General features: G+C 34.5%; 1 protein-coding gene across 2 annotated transcripts in view; it reads right to left on the bottom strand.

Annotated features, from left to right (window-relative positions):
- Positions 1-17336, bottom strand: part of LOC132716565 (sodium- and chloride-dependent glycine transporter 2-like) — a 55195-nt gene extending 37859 nt beyond the window's left edge. Inside the window, exons 1-2 of one of the 2 annotated variants that reach the window (XM_060699866.1) lie at positions 17224-17336; positions 13169-13305 (exon numbers count right to left, since the gene is read on the bottom strand). In XM_060699866.1, the coding sequence (XP_060555849.1) occupies positions 13169-13304 (136 nt within the window). In that variant the 5' untranslated portion in view covers position 13305; positions 17224-17336. Of the gene's footprint in view, positions 1-4756; positions 4794-13168; positions 13306-17223 lie in introns of those variants that run through there. The other variant, XM_060699867.1, reaches the window with a different exon arrangement.
- Positions 17337-19348: the final 2012 nt, after the last annotated feature.

Raw genomic sequence — 19348 nt, 5'->3', positions numbered from 1 at the left:
TTTCGCACCTTGTATATATCAATGCAGTTTTTTTCATAGAGGCTCCAATGGCGCAGTGGTAACGACCATTCCCAGTAGCAAAAAAAATGGAATCAATAAAATTAAATAAATATATAACTACAATGAAAAATATAAACAAAGATAATTTATGAAATGAAATTTACTCTCATTTAATCAAAAGGTACATCTGCTGAATGAATTATTTCCACTGAAAAAAAGCCTTTTAACCTTGGATCAAACTTGGTAACAGTTTACAATCCGCCTCTAACATTGGATGTCTTTTGTTTATTTTTTGCGGCAGCTAAAACAACTTGAATCAACTGTCTTATGATAAATAACTGTAATATGTAGCTAACGATTTATTTATTTATTTATTTATTCATTTATTTATTTATTTATTTATTTATTTAATGATATATTTATTTACTTACTTATTTATTTATTTCTAATACAAAAAAAGAAAACATTATGCCATTGCGATAAAACAGTTATAGTATATGAAACTCGTTAGTTACGGGGGTATAACACTGGCCGGGGAGACATCTCGGGATGTTTCTGACAAAAAATTGTCTCGGCCTAACGGCCTCGAGAATTTTTAACAGAAACACCCCTTGATGTCGCCCCAGCCAGTGTTACATCCTCGTAACTATCTCGTTTCATGTACTATAACTATTACATATATGTAAATTAAGCGTCACATATTTATCCAATGAGAAACGACGTTACAAATGTGCACGTGCAGTCTTATCAAAGACTGCTATCCTTGTTAGTATATTAAAATATGAACCTGTATATCAAATTTCACAAAACGATACGTGAAAAAGTTGAAAGTTTTATCAGTGTGTGAGAGAAGCGATAAGTGAGTATTGTTCACTGTGTGAGAAGTGCGTGAGAAATTTTCGGTAGGTTAAGTTCACTGTCTGAGAAGTAATCAGTACGCTGTGTTCACTGTTTGTGAGTAGTGATCAGTGTGTAATGATCACTTATTGAGTAGTGATCATTAAGTAATGTACACTGTATTTGAGTAGTTATCATTTAGAAATGCAGGCCTATTATGAGAGAAGTGATCATTGAGTAATATCCACTGTATTAGAGTAGTGATAATTAAGTAATGTTCACTGTAATTGAGTTATTATCATTTAGTCATGTCCCCTATGTGAGTAATGATCATTAAGTAATGTTTACTGTTTTTGAGAAGTTATCATTGAATTATGTTCACTATGTGAGTAGTGATCATTGAGTAATGTTCATTATGTGAGTAATGATCATTGAATAATGTTCATTATGTGAGTAGAGATCAGAAAGTAATGTGAAAGAAGTTTTCAGTAAGAATAGTTCACTGTTGGAGTAGTGGTCAGTAATATAAGTTCACTGCGTGACAAGTGATCATTCAATTCTTCAGGACTATTTACAGTTTACTTAAGCGCTTAGTGATAAGTATTTATTGTGTCAGTATAGTTGGTGATTATTCGTATAGTAAGTAATGATCTGTAAGAGAGTATCTTATTGAGTAGTGTGTACTGTGTGAGAAGTGTTCATAAAGAAACGTTTTGAGTATTTATTTGTAAGTATTGTTCATTTTTTCTGTACCATTAGTAGTGATCCATGTGAAAAAAGTGATCAGTGTGTGAGTAGTGATCAATATGTGAGAGTAGTGATCAGTATGTGAGTAGTGATCAGTTTGTGAGTAGTGATCATTATGCGAAAGTAGTGATCAGTTGGTGAGAGTAGTGATCAGTAAGTGAGATTGGTGATCAATATGTGAATACTGATCAATATGTGAGAAGTGATCAGTATGTGAATAGTGATCAATATGTGAATAGTGATCAAGATGTGAGTAGTGATCAATATGAGAAAAGTGATCAGTATGTGAGAGAAGTGATCAATGTGAGAGTAGTGATCAGTTTGTGAGAATACTGATCAGTATATGTGAGTAGTGATCAGTATGTGAGTAGTGTTCAGAGATTAATATGTACCGTTTTTAAGTTTTCTGTCAATGTTCAAGACGAGGTACGGATGATGACAAGAAATAAAGCATTTTGAAGAAGTGTTATATTAAATTTGTTAATTACCAAAAGCTAAGAAACCAAGTATGTATGAAATGTGCACCGGTATTTCCCACAGCACAATTCTTTTTGTTTACAAATACTTCATATCAAACAATTGTCAACAAATTCCTAACTGATGTTGTAAATATGAAGCGGACGGAAACATTTTTATAACTTACCATAATAGTACATTCGAGTTTTATTTTCTCTTTTGAAGCTGGATTGTGATCAAGGTCAACAACCTTATCGATAAAAGTTTGAGTTTGCTTAGAACAAATAAATTCACAGAGCACAAATTAAATCATGGAAAAGATAAAAATCTCAATTTTCACGCGGACGGTAAAAATATATTTATTTCCGAAAAAAAATCTATAATATTATATACACATAGTAAAATATAAATTAAACATCATATAAATACGAGAAAAAATGTGCAAAGTACCACGAAATCTGAACTTATTTCTAAAAATCATTTTATAAAGAATGTTGTTTTTTTTAAGTCCTAAAGTCCTAATTTCCTCTTTGACTTTTATAAATAGATTACAAATGAAAATTAAAAATGGTAGGTTTACCATGACCGCGTATCTTAGTTTTGTTTGTTTTGTTGTTGTTGTTGTTGTGGTGGTGGTGTTTTTGTTGTTGTTGTTGTTTTCCCGTTTAGTCCCCATTAATCTCACCTATTCACACGAATAAGAAAAACTTGTTCTTGCTAGGGAACACGTGGTGAAACGAACAGAAATGCATACATGTATATATAATTTACGGAACCTAGCTGCATGGTGCCATACTTTTATAATTTTGTATAGGTAAGAAGGTAATCTAAAATGACAGTTATACGAGGAACACTATATGTTAATTGACATCACATTACAGTCTCAAGTTTGAGTAATGGTCCAATAAAGTCTGAATATGTATAATTTCATTTTACCCATTCTGTTATACTTGAATATACTTTTATGTATAAAGCTATAAATCTGCTGTCTGTAGTTTGCAAAAGTTTTGATCTATTTTTGACAAAGAATAGTATAAAAAAATTTTTTTTGAATATTTCCTACTTGCAAAACGGGAAAACCCTATTAAAATAGCAGCATAATATTTAATTCCGGAACGTTTTATTCTGTTTACGTACAATATTCATGGGTGTGAAATAACAGAAAAAAGTAACATCTCTTTCAAAAATCTACTTGATTTTACAGATTAAAATTTACAAATTAAACTATGTATAATTATATAATAATTTTATAATTATAATAATGTAATAATTTAGAATTAATCATGAGATCTAGCTGGTCACATGGACACTGTAAAGGTCATACGGAAAGTTTGCTGCTACACTGGCCGTGAATAATTTAGCAGACGACAAAGTTGAAACACTCAATGACCTTCCGTATATTTGCTGGATGTTGGAATCCGAACCCTGAGAGGTGAAGGGGCGAATAATTTGTCAATCTTAACCACTCGGCTACAATTTTCAAAGAAAAATCTTGGCACCATTTAGCAGACGACAAATTTGAAACACTCAATGACCTCCCGTATGTTTGGTGGATGCAACTTCCTGTCCTGTCGGAATCCGAACCCTGAAAGGTGGGGTTGGGGGGGGGGGGGTTTAATTCGAAGTTTGCAAAAACACACTCGGCTACATCAATATTTTCAAAGATATAGCTTGCTCGATTAACTGTCATCAATTTAATACGGAAAACTTATGGTTCATAAATAGAAAAATTCACACACCGAAAAAGTAATATAAGGAAAAAGGGTTGTTATTAATGAATACTTTTCTTCTCTTTTTTTCTTTTCTCTCAAATTAAACGTGTAAAAATTCCAATGGGTTTAAATTTTCGACAAAAGCAAAGTACGCTTTATGTATCTGATATTATATTTGTTGATGGGTATAGAAATATTAAATCTACTCGCCAACAAAGTGTTAGTAAGTTGCCTTAAATTTTCTCTAATCTTCACTTTACCAAGATATTACAGCAACAAATGCAAACAAACCAAATAAAAATTAAAAATTTTTATAATTTAATACAGACAACATTTCTATTCTGATGTTCATGATGTTTTGTTGTTGTTGTTGATAATGATGATGATGATGTCGTAAAGCAAACAAACCTATCCTGTACATGCACACATGGTAGTAGTCTTTCAAATGTAGTGATTACAGGACTAGAGCTAACTTATTTAAATGTTTTTTGGGGGAAAATGATATTTCAATTATCAACGAATTACTTGACTACATTCAACCGCGTTAGTACGATGATGAAAACTCAGTATAATTCCGCGTTTTCACCATCTCGACATCGCGATTTGCCATCGTACAATCGTGTTTACACCATCGTACCATCGTGTTTTCATCATCGCACCATCGTGTTTTCATCATCGCACCATCGTGTTTTCATCATCGTGTCATCGTACCTTCGTGCTTCGCAGGTAAGGACGAAATAAAAAATCACGATTTTCTAAAAATTAACTTCGTACAAATCAATGAAACAATATCATTTTGCAATACGAGGGAATATATGAAGGGCGGTCAGGAAATATTCGGATTTTTCATGCTCCTGTCTTTCCAAGCGCACAGGTTAAAAATATAAATACATTATTTTCCGCAAGTAAGTATATGAGCAACAAACTTCTTTGCTTTTTATATTTCACTTATAAAATCATTACTGAATTAGGAGTACCCATAATGATATATATTAAGTACTCACCTCCTCCATTTCTCTGAACCATTAGAGGAAACCTCCAAATATCGGATACACCTGTACTGTATCCTAACAATATTATGTAAGTACCAAAAATTGATGAAAATTGAAACACCTTCTCTCTTTTTACAGTTTCTATCATTTTGTTATGAGATACCTGACATTAAAATCGAGGATTAAACCCGGGCCCCTTTTCATTGGAATCCACTACTAATACATAGAGCGGCGAACCCAATGACATGTTTTGGCTACTTTGGGCAACAGGCCGGGCCAGATTTCATGTGTAAAATGGCTTATTTGATTTGTTTTTATAGCAGATTTTCTTTAAAAGTTTTGGGATTTTTGTCTTGATAGTTTATCGAAATGTACGCATACTAATAGAAGAATATAATGGCTTTCGAAAGCACCAATTACTAGTACCTGAATTAAACGTCAAGGACTTGAATGAAGGCAGAGTTGTAGAGACCCTAGTCAGTTTGTAGAAGTAGATTTCTGCTGAGTCACTCGACATTTTCCTTAATTCTGACAAATCTACATTTAACAGAAACATCAAACTGCCAATATATGATAAATACTTTTTACAAAATCATTTTTGCAGAATATTTTGTTTTGCTAGCATGTAGTTGAATGATCTATGCACTTTTGGGGTTTATTTTCTTCCCATCAAACATAACAACATTTGAAACATATATAGACGGAACTGTTTGGTACATGTATTTTACAGTATTTGGAGGATCGTATTCGATAGTTAAAGATATCCCTTGTGGTAACCTCTGCATCTTGGTATATCCCCTTATAAATTCAAGGAAATGTTCTCCGAAACGGCGTCTTACTTCCCAGGACTACAAAATAGCGGGCAACACTGTGCAATCTTAACGCATCTGTGAAAAGTTTGTATGAAATAGAATCAGTAAAGTACTTGTCAGAATGAAGAAGTTCCAGATGTGTTTTAAAAGATTGTTGTAACACACTTTTCAATGCTTGTGTGCTTTGTTAACGCTTTGTCAAATGATTACTTTTGTCCTTTGGTTAATCGCTGCGGTATACCGTACCCCGGATATTGCTCGATATTATGAGGACTTTCATCCCATTTCGCGACTTTGAACGGAGAACGAAGGTAAGTTCAACGACGATATTTTCCAAACTAATGCTTATTTCATTTATTTCAACGGGTTTTATATATCTAGAGGTATTTTTGTGGCTCTAAAAGGCGTAAAAGTATTACAGGTATTTGTAAAATTGATTAAACTACCTCTAAACGATCTGCTGCTCACTAGGAAATACTGACGCGATACTGTAGAATCGTTAGAAATTATTATAATACCAATATAAAAAAAATTGAATCGAGCAATTTTTTTATTCACAATCTAAGTATGCTTTGTCCAAATTTCAGGCAAAAAGTGTGAAAGTACATAAAGATACAGGCCAAAAAAGATACAAGAAGGTGTACCGAGTATTGATTTTAAGTGTACAGAGTATTGCAAAATAGCCCAACTTTAGTGTACAGTGTATTGCAAAACAAAATGAGCACATTAGTATGGAAAATCGATATTTTTGTCTAATTTTCACGTCTGTTTAGCGATTTCATTACATTCTGCTGATAATGTACTGTTTATATGATATTTATTCAAATATTCAGATTCAACAATGCATTTTCAGTGTTATTACTGTTCTTTTCCTACGGGCAAATACAGAGATTTAATTTCCCATTTGATTAAAAATCACACTATGGATGAAATAAAGTGTGTGCAGGGTCGGAAGCAGGGTCGGGAGCAGGGTAGAACCATCAAAATTGACGATAAAAATCTTTAAATGCATGTCTCAAGAGAGACCCATCTCTTAAAAGTAGGAGAAGAAAAAAACATATTTAGATGACATTAATAATAGGTTTTTACAGAAGAAACATATCGACACACTATTGGCCCGAGGGTTTATGCCGTCCAAGCATGCCGATATCGTCTTAACCTTTTACTGCATGAGCATATTGCGAAAAAAGCCTGTTTTCATTGATTTAAGCCTCTTTTACAAGTTCAAACTGATATGAAACTATAAAAAATGCTTCAATACTGATCAAACTGGGCACAAATGTTGGCTGGACCATAGCCTGTGGAACACCATGCTCAATTTTAAATTTCCAGTTACCATGACAACGGGGCGACGTCTCAAAATTGCCAAAAATCTCTTTTTTGCGTTGTTTTTTCGCCCATCAAAACTGATTTCAAGATGCAGCAACTTCTCAATTGATTGAGATAAAGTCTAAGATTTTCGGCGTTGATTACATGGTACGTTTAAATCGACCTGAGGCCATTTTAGCCCCCCCCCAAAGTCCCAAATCTTCTCGGCGATAAGAGGGGCTACTGTCCAACTTCAAACCCCCAAACAGAAGGGGGCAGCCCCCCTTGATGTACCTTTTTAATGGGGGGGGGCTGCGCCGAAAAAGTGATCACTCTTTTGAACAACATTTCTCAAATTCAAAATTTCTAAATAGCGCATGTTTTACACTATTTAAGGCCTCAAAGGGGGTGGGGTGTAAAGCCTTCAAATATGATAAACAAGAAAAGGAAAGGAAAGGCGGCGTTCAATGAACGCAACCCTCCTACGACCTAGCAACACGAACCAGTGGCAAGGAGCCCAGACTGACCCCAAACAAAAACAGGACAGCACAAGGCAGCCCTAAAACACGCCTTTATGAGGTAAAAGGTAATAAAGAACATAACCTTCTTATTGCATCTGCTGCACTTTATCATAATCTTATCAAAATCCATTATTCGATTTTTTGAGCTGTTCATACGGTAACTCATTGCTAATGACGTAACACATTTCATGTGCAGACGGTCTGCCGTTGCTAGAGTGCAGGTACAAAATGTCCGAAAGTTACCTTTATATGGATTTTTGTCATAGTAGGAAGTCGGTTGATAATAGATACATGTATTGGCACACTTGCTCAATACCATTTAGTAGGCAGCATTAATGCACTTTGGATGCTTTTTTTACACTTTAAAGTAAGATATACAATAATTATTAACAAATTCTGGAAAGGTTGATCCTTCGATAGCAACGAGAACTTTCACTGCGGTATACCGTACCCCGAATATTGCTCGATATTATGAGGACTTTCATCCAATTTCGCGACTTTGAACGAGGAAAGAAGGTAAGTTCAGTAACGATATTTAGTCATTTTGAATTGGTTTGATATAAATTTTATAGAAAAACAAATACTTCGATAATTTCTCTAGTTACTGAAAACCCAAAAATGTTGAGAAATAGCTTTAAAATGTAATTAGGTGGTAAAATTCGTCTCTTAATTTGCTCACGTGATAAATGAGCTCGGATCAGTCAAATTTGATGTTTTTGTGCATGAACTTCCTTAAAAGAAAAACTTAAATCGAGTGAAATGTGAAAATTATGATAATGTTTATGTTGTTAATATTCAATCAACAATAGAACCTCAGATGACAGTGAATTTTGAGAATAAATACACATATCAGTGTACCGAGTATTGCGTTGGAGTTGCCCGCCGGTGTCACGAGTATTGCTTTTTAGTGTAACGAGTATTGGTTATCAATATAGAGTAAATGCAAGTAGTAAACACAGAGTATTTTATACATTTGATTTTAAATATTTCTTATTCTGTATACTTATTTACACTATATGTGCAGAATATGCAGAGTTTGGAGGAACTTTACTGGAAACATCTGCGAATAATCAAGATTTTCATTCCTGCTCATGAAAAATCTCAGTCGAACGAACTCAGCAATTTTCTGTGATTAAAAAGATCTCGTTGCTATCGAAGGATCAACCTTTCCAGAATTTGTTAATAATTATTGCATATCTTACTCTAAATAGTAAAAGAATGCATCCAAAGTCATTAATGCTGCCTCAAGATTGTCAATATTAGACGGTATTGAGCAATTGTGCAACCGACTTCTTACTAAGCCAAAAATCCATACAAAGGTAACTTTCGGTCATTTTGCACCTGCACTCTAGCAAAAGCAGACCGTCTGCACGTGAAATTTGTTACGTCATTAGCAATGAGTAGCCGTATGACTGCCGAGCGGGCACAGCTCAAAAAACCGAATAATGGGTTTTGATAAGATTATGATAAAGGGCAGCAGATGCAATAAAAAGGTTATGTTCCTTGCGTGTTTTGAAGGCTTTACACCCCACCCCTTTTGAGGCCTCAAATAGTGTAAAACATGCGCTATTTACTAGTAGGCCCAAAACAGTTTTTTCGTTTGAGAAATGTTGTTCAATAGAGTGATCACTTTTTAGGCACCAGCCACATTAAAAAGGTACATCAAGTGGGTGCCACAGGGGGATGTCCCCCCCCCTTCTGTTTGGGTTTTTGAAGTAGGACAGTAGCCCCTCTAATCGCCGAGAAGATATGGGACTTGTGGGGGGGGGGGCTAAAATGGCCTCAGGTCGATTTAATGGTACCGTGTAATCAACGCCAAAAACCTTAGACTTTAAACAATCAATTGAGAATTTGCTGCACCTAGAAATCAGTTTTGATGGCAACGCAAAATAGAGATTTTTGGCAATTTTAAGACGTGCCCCGTTGCCATGGTAACTGGAAATTTAAAATTGAGCATGCTATTCCACAGACTATGGTCCAGCCAACATTTGTGCTCAGTTTGATAAATATTGAAGCAATTTTTTTATAGTTTCATAGCAGTTTGAACTATTAACAAGAGGCTTAAAAACATTTTTCGCAATGCTCATGCAGTTAAAGGTTAAGATGATACCGGCATGCTTGGACAGCATTAGCACTCGGGCCAATATTTTACTAAGTGTGTCGATATGTTTCTTAAGACAAACCTGCCCTGTAAAAACCTATTATTTATGTCATCTAAATATGTTTTGTTATTCTTCTTCTTTTCAGAGATGGGTCTCCTTGATCACAGTTTCTTGAGACATGAAATATTTGAATAAATATCATATAAACAGTATATTAACAGCAAAATGAAATGGAATCGATTACTACTTGCATTTACTCTATATTGATAACCAATACTCGTTACACTTAAAAGCAATACTCGTGTCACCGGCGGGCAACTCCAACGCAATACTCGGTACACTGACATGTGTATTTATTCTCAAAATGCACTGTCATCTGGGGTTCTATTGTTGATTGAACATTTACAACATAAACATTATCATCATTATCACATTTAACTCGATTCAAGTTTTTCTTTTAAGGAAATATATGCACAAAAACATCAAATTTGACTGATCCTAGCTCATTTATCACGTACATTTCAAAGCTATTTCTCAACATATTTGGGGTTTCAGCAACTAGAGAAATTATCGAAGTATTTGTTTTTCTATAAAATTTATATCAAACCAATTTGAAATGACTAAATATCGTCACTGAACTTACCTCCTTCCTCGTTCAAAGTCGCGAAATGGGATGAAAGTCCTCATAATATCGAGCAATATCCGGGGTACGGTATACCGCAGTGTTAATCAGTGCCGTCAGTGTCCGCTTTTCATTTACTTATGAGTACGGACCCATGAAAATAAAAATGCCACTGTAACCATGAAAAAAAACTTCAAGTATAAACCACCCGTAAGTAAACCAATGGCAATGTAATTTTTAAGCATTTAGATTTTTTATGGCAACAAATGTTCAACATTTAATATATATATGGCCTTTTAATTGTCTGGGTTAATTATACATTAGCATAAATAAAGGAAAAATGTGTGTTCCTCATCATCAACAAATTTGAAGGCTGAACAGCTCTGCCATTTTTTTATGTTTAGTTTTGGTGCTTACGAAAGTCAATATTTTCTTCGATTAGTTATGTGTAAAGGTCATTTCGATAAACCATCATGAAAAATTATACTTACAACAACAACAACAACAACAACAAAACAAGAATCCGCGATAAAATACAATCCAAAATCTGCATACATGAAATCTGTCGCCAAAAGCCTGTCACATAATAATATTTTCTAAAATAGTAATATCTAAATTGAACTACTTTAACAAGGGGTCACGTGATGTTTGGACGGTTTAATGACTTGTCTGAAGACAGGAAGGGAATATCCGCCAGTTCATGACATCATGCAATTTAATTTTCCAATATACACGTTTTTAAGTACTGCAATTTCCTATCTAAATGTAAATATACATTCTTTCTTGTCGTGTTCAACACTTGGTATAATATTAATTTATTTTGTTATATCAATAAACAATTTTACAAATGTAATCATCAAATAAAAGGGTTGGACCAATATGATTTACAACATTTTCGAGGAAATTATTTCTTTTTAAGGCTTAAAGGCACATTTTGCCTCAGAAATCAATATTTGTATAATTCTTAAGAAAGATCAGATATGTGTTCAATATTATTTTGATAATGAATAAAGAGCATAAAACTACAGAAAGTAGCATTGGCTGTGCAGTAATGTGATGTAAAATGTAAAACGTAGTATTTTGACTTCCACACAAAATGATTAACTCATTATAATTATACCACTTGTCAAAGAGCAAAATACAAGAGAAGCGAGAGAGTATTTCATCTTTATCACACACCCGTGCCGATTTTGCGACTCCGTAAATATGGTATTGCACGGCCGTGCATATATTTTGACGTGACGTCATTAGCGTTATACAAACATTGTGTAAAGACGCGCTATATGTTAGCGTTATACTATAGACGCGTCAATGAAAAATGAATCTTATTTCACTTTAAACGGTCTTTATTTTGGGTATGTGATAAATAGAATATTAAATTCGTGTAAGTTCATTACTGAATTTATTGCACTCGTTGAATAAAATAATATTATGCTCGCCAGAGGCTCGCATAATATAATTTTATTCAACTCGTGCAATAAATTCAGTATTGAACTTACACTCATCCAATATCCTCTATATAAGGCCAATGAGTTATTGTTTGAAAAAATGTAATAAAGACACCAAAATAAAAATGATGGCTTAATGGGTCTTTAATGAGGTTATAAATTGGTTAAGATTGGAACAGGAAACAAAGAATATATATATATATATGTATGTATAGAAAAACATTATATATGATAAAGATAATAAAAATTGAATAATCTGAAGAAATATCTATCTATAAAAATGCATGTACAATAGATAGAATACATGAAGTTAATTATGATATTATCTATACACATACAAAATAATTAAACATTGAAGCCGCGTCATGACAAAACCAACATAGTGCGTTTGCGACCAGCACGGATCCAGACCATCCGCGCCGTCTGATCAGGATCCATGCTGTTCGCTATCAGTTTCTCTACTTGTTATAGGGTTTGTATGCGGATGCGCAGGCAGGTCTGGATCCATGCTGGTCGCAAACGCACTATGTTGATTTTGTCGTGACGCGGCTCATTTGTTTAAAAGAAATCTGACATGTTTGAATTTAATTTATTCATATTGCAACACTGGCAAAATAAATGCATCACTACAGTGCAATTGATGCTGCTACAAATATAAAGTGACATATATATTCACTTCTTTTATGAACCTTGATACACATTACGAAAGTACTCGTATATAAAAATCATATTCAGGTGCGATATGTTGGCTTCAGTCTTATACGGGAACAAATTTTAGCTTAAGGGTTGAGTATCAGTTAAATTACGTATTTAAGAACAAATCATTTCGTCTCTCTTGTACTCACTCTTAAATATTTGAAATAATAATTTATCCGTGTCACGACAAAACCAACATAGTGGGTTTGCGGCCAGCATGTCGTGACGCGGCTCAATTATATGTGTACAGTCTGTACCAGAAGCACAGGTTCAGATAGATTCAACAGATCTTCCCGTACAGGGAAAACCATCAATAACAACAAAAAAATCATGTTTTAAATATGGAAACGGACATAGAAGGTTTCGGTTGGGATGTAACGGACATTTTACCCCACAAACAAACAAACAAACAAATTCGACTAAATGTCAACAGGTTGGCATTAATTTTTGTACTTTCGGTTTCTTCAACCATGATAATAAGTAAAGAAATAATGTATTGTTTGCTTTTACATCTTTGTATTTGCTTATTTTAGGTGGACTTTTACTTGATATATTGGGAAAAAACTTGTCAACAACTCTTACTACTTGTTTACATGTTTAGTTTCTAAGCGTAGGTTATTCCGTTCTGTGTATTCGAGGCCCTTGTCCGAAGACTGACGGAAAGGGCCGAAAAGTTGCAATTGACGAATCACTTGACTATTATCACTGTTTCAACGAAATCCGCCCTCGCCTTTTATATTTCACCACTAAAACTATTTAATTACAAACACCTATTAATATGGATATCATGCACTCATCCCCCCCCCATTTCGGGGGAAGGGGTTCTGAAGCCCTCACTCATAACACTTGTTATGATACTATATCGACATGAATCAATTGAAATAGATACGTAGTATGTAAATAATAAGCACTCACCCCCTCCATTTCTATTCACCAGCAATGGAAACCTCCAAATATCAGATGCGGCTACACTAAATCCTAGCAGTGTCAGGTAGGTACTTAATTTGGATGAAAATTGGAACACTTTCTTTCGTTTTACAGTTTCTTCCATTCTGCAATAATAATAATAATAATAATAATAATAATAATAATAATAATAATAATAATAATAATAATAATAATCATCATAATAATAATAATAATAATTATAATAATAATAATAATAATAATAATAATAATAATATGATGATGATGATGATGATGATGCAATTATTCTAATCATTATTAAGAATTTATTTTGTTAACTTTCTCGTTTTAGCTATGTGCTAAACGTTTTATCTATATGCTTAAAATGACATTAAGAAACTTCTTATTCCTGTTTTCAAAAAAAAGTCATTTGCATGACACTTAAGTCGTTGCAGTTACATGTTGTCAAGCAAAACTCGTTTCTTGCGCTAAAATAAAGGAGAATAACTGGTAAAAATAATAAACGCTCCCTATACCGGTGTCGACCCTAGTTTATACGAAGAAAATAAGTCCGCAAAACCTAAGAGATATGATCAGGAGTCAATGTCGGATTTACAGGAGTAAATTAAACAATAGATCTGTTCCATTTAATAATATTTTTTTGCAACTTTTCTTTACATAAATTAGTATAAATATACATGTTAGGCAACATGAATAATTCAAAACAAATATTCACAAAAAATATGGGATACTAGTTAGAACAACATTAACAACAAGTCTCCCTATAAAGTCAATGTTTTGTTTATGTTATATTTATTCCGATTTGTGTCATTGAACATAAATTAGGTGAATTGCATTATTTTATAGACAATATTAGAGAAACTATTTGAGAGAGATATAAAGTTCATTCATTGGTTAATAATATAGGCATTGTCTAAATATTCGATGAAAACACACAGGAAAAAGTCCTGTCAAGAGGAAATGGGAAAATATTTGTCTCCCACTGTGAAAGGAAAGCAAAAGAAGCAAACAAAATAATAGCAAAATATAGATGATAAAGGGTCATATCTTTTCAACATACTTACGAGAACTTAAGTCAGTGCTTTCAGCGCTTTGATCTTCATTGCAAAGTGTTAACGATCATATCATTTTATTTTATCATAAAATTAAATTCAATAAACGTTTCGAAACATGGAACTTAAAACATTTCATTATGCAAAATAGCCAGTTTCTTTGCTTTAAATCTGTGAAATCGTGAGATTTGTACGCCTGCTTGCGATTCCATAGCAGCTCTTGAAAATTTCGGAATTAGTCTCGGTTTCAGGAAAATTCTACAAGAAAATTTATCACTCTATCTGATATACCTAAGAATTTGGGTACCCTTCACTAAATTTCCAGAACAGCAAAGTTATCTATAAAAATATTAGTACTTAAATCGAGTTATATTCTCATTGACGATATATAAGAAGTCACGGGGGTTGGCTACCAAATAAAGGTGTTAAAATTTAATTGTTGACCATTGTAGTACATTGTAATGTATATAGGACTTTCAAAAACAGTTACTATCCAGAGCTGGCGCTGTGGTTTAGTGGTAACACTGTCTGCCTACCAATCAAGGGGTCGTGAGTTCGATCCCCCGCTACTCCACTAAAAGATCTAATCCGACCAAAAGTCTATTCAAAAGATCTAAGAGACACAACGGAGCAGACAGCAGAAGGCATGCAGAGAGGGAACAGACATACAAAGAGGACACATACAGCAACAGACATACGGAGAGGGCACAGAGAGTAACAGACGTACAAATCGGACAAATACAGCAACAGACATACAGAGAGAGCACAGACAGCAACAGATATACAGAGCGGGCACAGACAGCAACAAACATACAGAGTGGGCACAGATAGCAACATACAAACAGAGAGGGCACATACAGCAACAGCCATACAGAGTGGGCACAGACATACAGAGTGGGCACATACAGCAACAGACATACACAGTGGGCACATACAGCAACAGCTATACAGAGTGGGCACAGACAGCAACAGACATACAGAGACAGCAGTAGGCATGCAGAGAGGGAACAGACATACAAAGAGGACACATACAGCAACAGACATACGGAGAGGGCACAGAGAGTAACAGACGTACAAAGCGGACAAATACAGCAACAGACATACAGAGAGAGCACAGTCAGCAACAGATATACAGAGCGGGCACAGACAGCAACAAACATACAGAGAGGGCACAGATAGCAACATACAAACAGAGAGGGCACATACAGCAACAGCCATACAGAGTGGGCACAGACATACAGAGAGGGCACCGACAGCAACTAACATACAGAGACGGTACCGACAGCAACAGACATACAGAGTGGGCACATACAGCAACAGCCATACAGAGTGTGCACAGACAGCAACAGACATATAGAGAGGGCACAGACAGCAACAGCCATACAGGGTGGGCACAGACAGCAACAGACATACGGAGAGGGCACAGACAGCAACATACATACAAAGCGGGCACAGACAGCAACAAACATACACAGTGAGCACATACAGCAACAGCCATACAGAGACGGCACAGACAGCAACAGACATGCGGAGAGGGCACAGACAGCAACAGACATACAGATAGGGCACATACAGCAACAGCACAGACAGCAACAGACATGCGGAGAGGGCACAGACAGCAACAGACATAATAGGGCACAGATATACAGAGTGGGCACATACAGCAACAGACATACAGAGAGGGCAACGACAGCAACAAATATTCAAAAAGGGCACAGACAGCAACAGACATGGAGCGTTCTATAAGACACTGAAGACACTGGGTGAAACTGATGAAATGAAACGGAACGGACAGAAGAGACTAAATGAACAAGACACATGGACAACCACGATACAGACAAGAGAATACTTAACAGGAAACGTGGACCGGTAACAGGAGAACTAACGAAATACAGTTAACAAACACAGACAGCAAATGACATCAACATGCAAAACAGACCTTACGTAGGAAAATGATAAAACAAATATAACGGAGCACTCCACAGACGACTAAATTCGGAACGAAAAACACAAAACAGTAAAATACACGATACTTTACAACAACAAATAAATGTAAGCAAACAAGAAAAAACTAGAACATAAAACAAAAGACAGAAGGGAAAATAGATAAAAAAAAATAGGTCTACGCATAAGTCTACTAAGTCGTTTAAAAATGACTTAAAGAAACGTACAAAAAGGGAATAAACAACAAACTTAGAAAACAGACAAAACTGGGCCAGACTTAAGGAAACAAGACACGAAACGGAACAGACAAAAGAGACACAAAGACATCAACGCTACCGATAAACTTAACAGAACTAACAATAAAAAACTTAAGATAACAAGATACATAAAACAGAAATAGAACAGAAAACGGGGACTGATAACAGAAGAACTAACGGAATATGCAACAAAACTACATTTCAGGACAGACAACAAGAACTTAATAGAACAGCAAATATATATGTTAACAAATACAGGCAGCAAAATAACCGACAAAAACACGTACAAATAATTTAAACTTAAATAAAAACGGTTTCATTAAATAATCGGTACATACTAGGCAAAGCAGGAGAATTTCAATACACGTGAAATTGTTACTTGATGTTAGCAGACGAAAAGAAAAGAAGAGGTATGCGAAACATAATCTTTCATAAATTAAAATCATCAAACCATAACCTACTGGAACCGGAAGTCGATAGTCCAGCCTGTGCGTACGTGCACTCTAACTAGGCTCTATACTGTCGGTTCCTGTTTTTATATGTGGTTGTTATATTAAAACTGAAATCCTTAAAAATTCAAATGGATTATTTCATAATTCAAAACTCAAATTCGCCAGGCTAAACTTTAAAAAAAAAAACACTTGAATTTTACACCTGAAACCACTTTCGCTCGGATCCCTTTGGAAAATAATTTGATTTAAAAATTTTTCTGCCAATGCGCAGCAATAATTAAACAAAAAACAATATCTATTTATCTATTTATTATTTAATAAAAAGAAATTAAATTTACCTCTAAGTCCACTGTTTGTCCTACGTACATCTGTCTTATGAATCTTGTTCACGCTATTACAAGTTTATCTTTATGCTATTAAAGTGAAAACTTGCTAACGTAGTTAATATAACACATACGACAAAAGAAGATTGACAGTGTAAAAAGCTATTATAAACTGTGATCAGTCGTATGCGACTATATAATTATATATACATGTATATACTTTCTTCTTTTACAAAGACGCATCCTTGCAAACAGTCTAATGTATGTAATAAATCTTCTTTACAGATCTATTAACGCATGGTACGGTGATTTTTGATGTTCCTCAATATCAAGCTTTATTGACAATAACGCACAGTTCGATAGCTCAGATAACGCACACTTCTTTGGAAAATGGTGCGATATTTAAAATTAAGTATAGGATAGATCATGAGTACCAGTTGGATGTGAGATTTATCAACGATCGAAGCGAGTTGATAAATCTCACATCCAACTGGTACGAGCGATCTATCTGACTTAGACCACAGGTAGTTTTCTCTGTTTATGGTGAAGATTAAACATGCATTAACGTTCTTTTCTCCTACAATCACATAGGGATATCCAAATAGTTCTTATTCAGTCTATTTGGCCTTATTGTAGGCAAAAAATGCACGAGAAAATAGCATTATTCATGTTTTTTTATAAGTTACTGAATACACACTCTTTTGAATGATAGATTTCACATTCCATTTTAGATTTCTATCATAAAAGGTGCAGTCAGGAAGAATTTAACATTTCTGAATGTGATAACATTACGATTTCACACCTTGAGTGATTTTGTTGTTATTCCTGTTGATTCCTCATTTAAATGATTTAATGACATATCACCGTACACAGTGCTTGAATAAGAAGTCAAGAAGCAAGACTGCTTACCGAAAAATGCTCTTAGACAGAAGTCATGGACGATGGCTTGTTAACAAGAGTGGGCTCGTTGGAGACACTGGCAGGTAACTTTCATTTAATATTTACCTTAATGCTTAAAGAACCCTACGGCTCAGGATATTTATTGGTTGTTTGGCTGAAGTTGAAAATATTTAACTTGACTTGTAGATTTTTTTATTTATTGTATGCTTTATATACATCCTGCATTGACTTTTTACCTCATTCATGAACTCAAAAAATATTACAAACGTCCCTCTGAAGCCTTTAAGCATAGCATTTCCCGCAGCCCAGTCACCATTCGGAAACTCTTTGCCCACCAGTGGAATCCCCTCTTCCAAAACCAGTAAATGAATGTACATCTACAGTGTCTGCTGTTAAGAGTGAGCCGGGCATAATTCAGGATGCGATTATTGAAATCACAGTACTTGAAAATATTAGCACAAAAGCGGTAGTAAAATTTAGATACAAATATAGATTTAAATAGATTGATAAACGCATTTCACTTCATTATTGATAGCTTTTTCTTATTTACAAATACAGTAACTATTCTTGTAAAATAATGAAATGTCGAAATAAATTGGTCAATGGACTTTTGCTATCTGTTTGTTTTTTAAGAAGGGAACTACACTATTTATTTTACAATATAAATAGAATTTCCCCCCTCATAAAGCGTGCACATTACAGGGTTTTCCTTTCAGTTGAATACAAACATGATAGTTATATCAAACACTTTACTGTGATGTGTGGGATATATCACACACTTTTTAGCCTCTCTGATTGGCCGAGAGAAAACAGCTGTGGTCTAAGCACAGTTATGCACTTGTGTATTGCCTTCCCTTTATTGAAATACCCCACTCGGACTCTTGGTTACTTTTATGGTACATGTCAATGAGTACACTAGTGTACAGTAGTACACTTGGTTCATGTAAAACTGTGACAGTAGACAAACTGTACCAAAATTTAGGCTGAAAGAAAACACGGATTTATTCAGATTGGGGAAAGGTAATGGGGTACTGGAAATATGACTTGAAGTTTAGAAAAGTTTTGTCTCATGTGTCTGGTGCATGAGCGTACAGTTTGTTAATAAACCTTTTAACCCTTTTCCCTGAAAGTAATTTGGTGCTAGGAGGCTCTGTCTCTATAAATCGTACCCGATAGATAAATATAAAAATCCATCTTTTGACATGTCATTAAAAATTCTTTAAATGCTAAGCGTAATACC

Source organism: Ruditapes philippinarum, unplaced genomic scaffold (genome assembly GCF_026571515.1).
Source record: "Ruditapes philippinarum isolate M1 unplaced genomic scaffold, ASM2657151v2 ctg7876_1_1_1_1, whole genome shotgun sequence".
NCBI lineage: Eukaryota > Metazoa > Mollusca > Bivalvia > Venerida > Veneridae > Ruditapes > Ruditapes philippinarum.
This window is presented reverse-complemented; position numbering and strand designations above follow the sequence as displayed.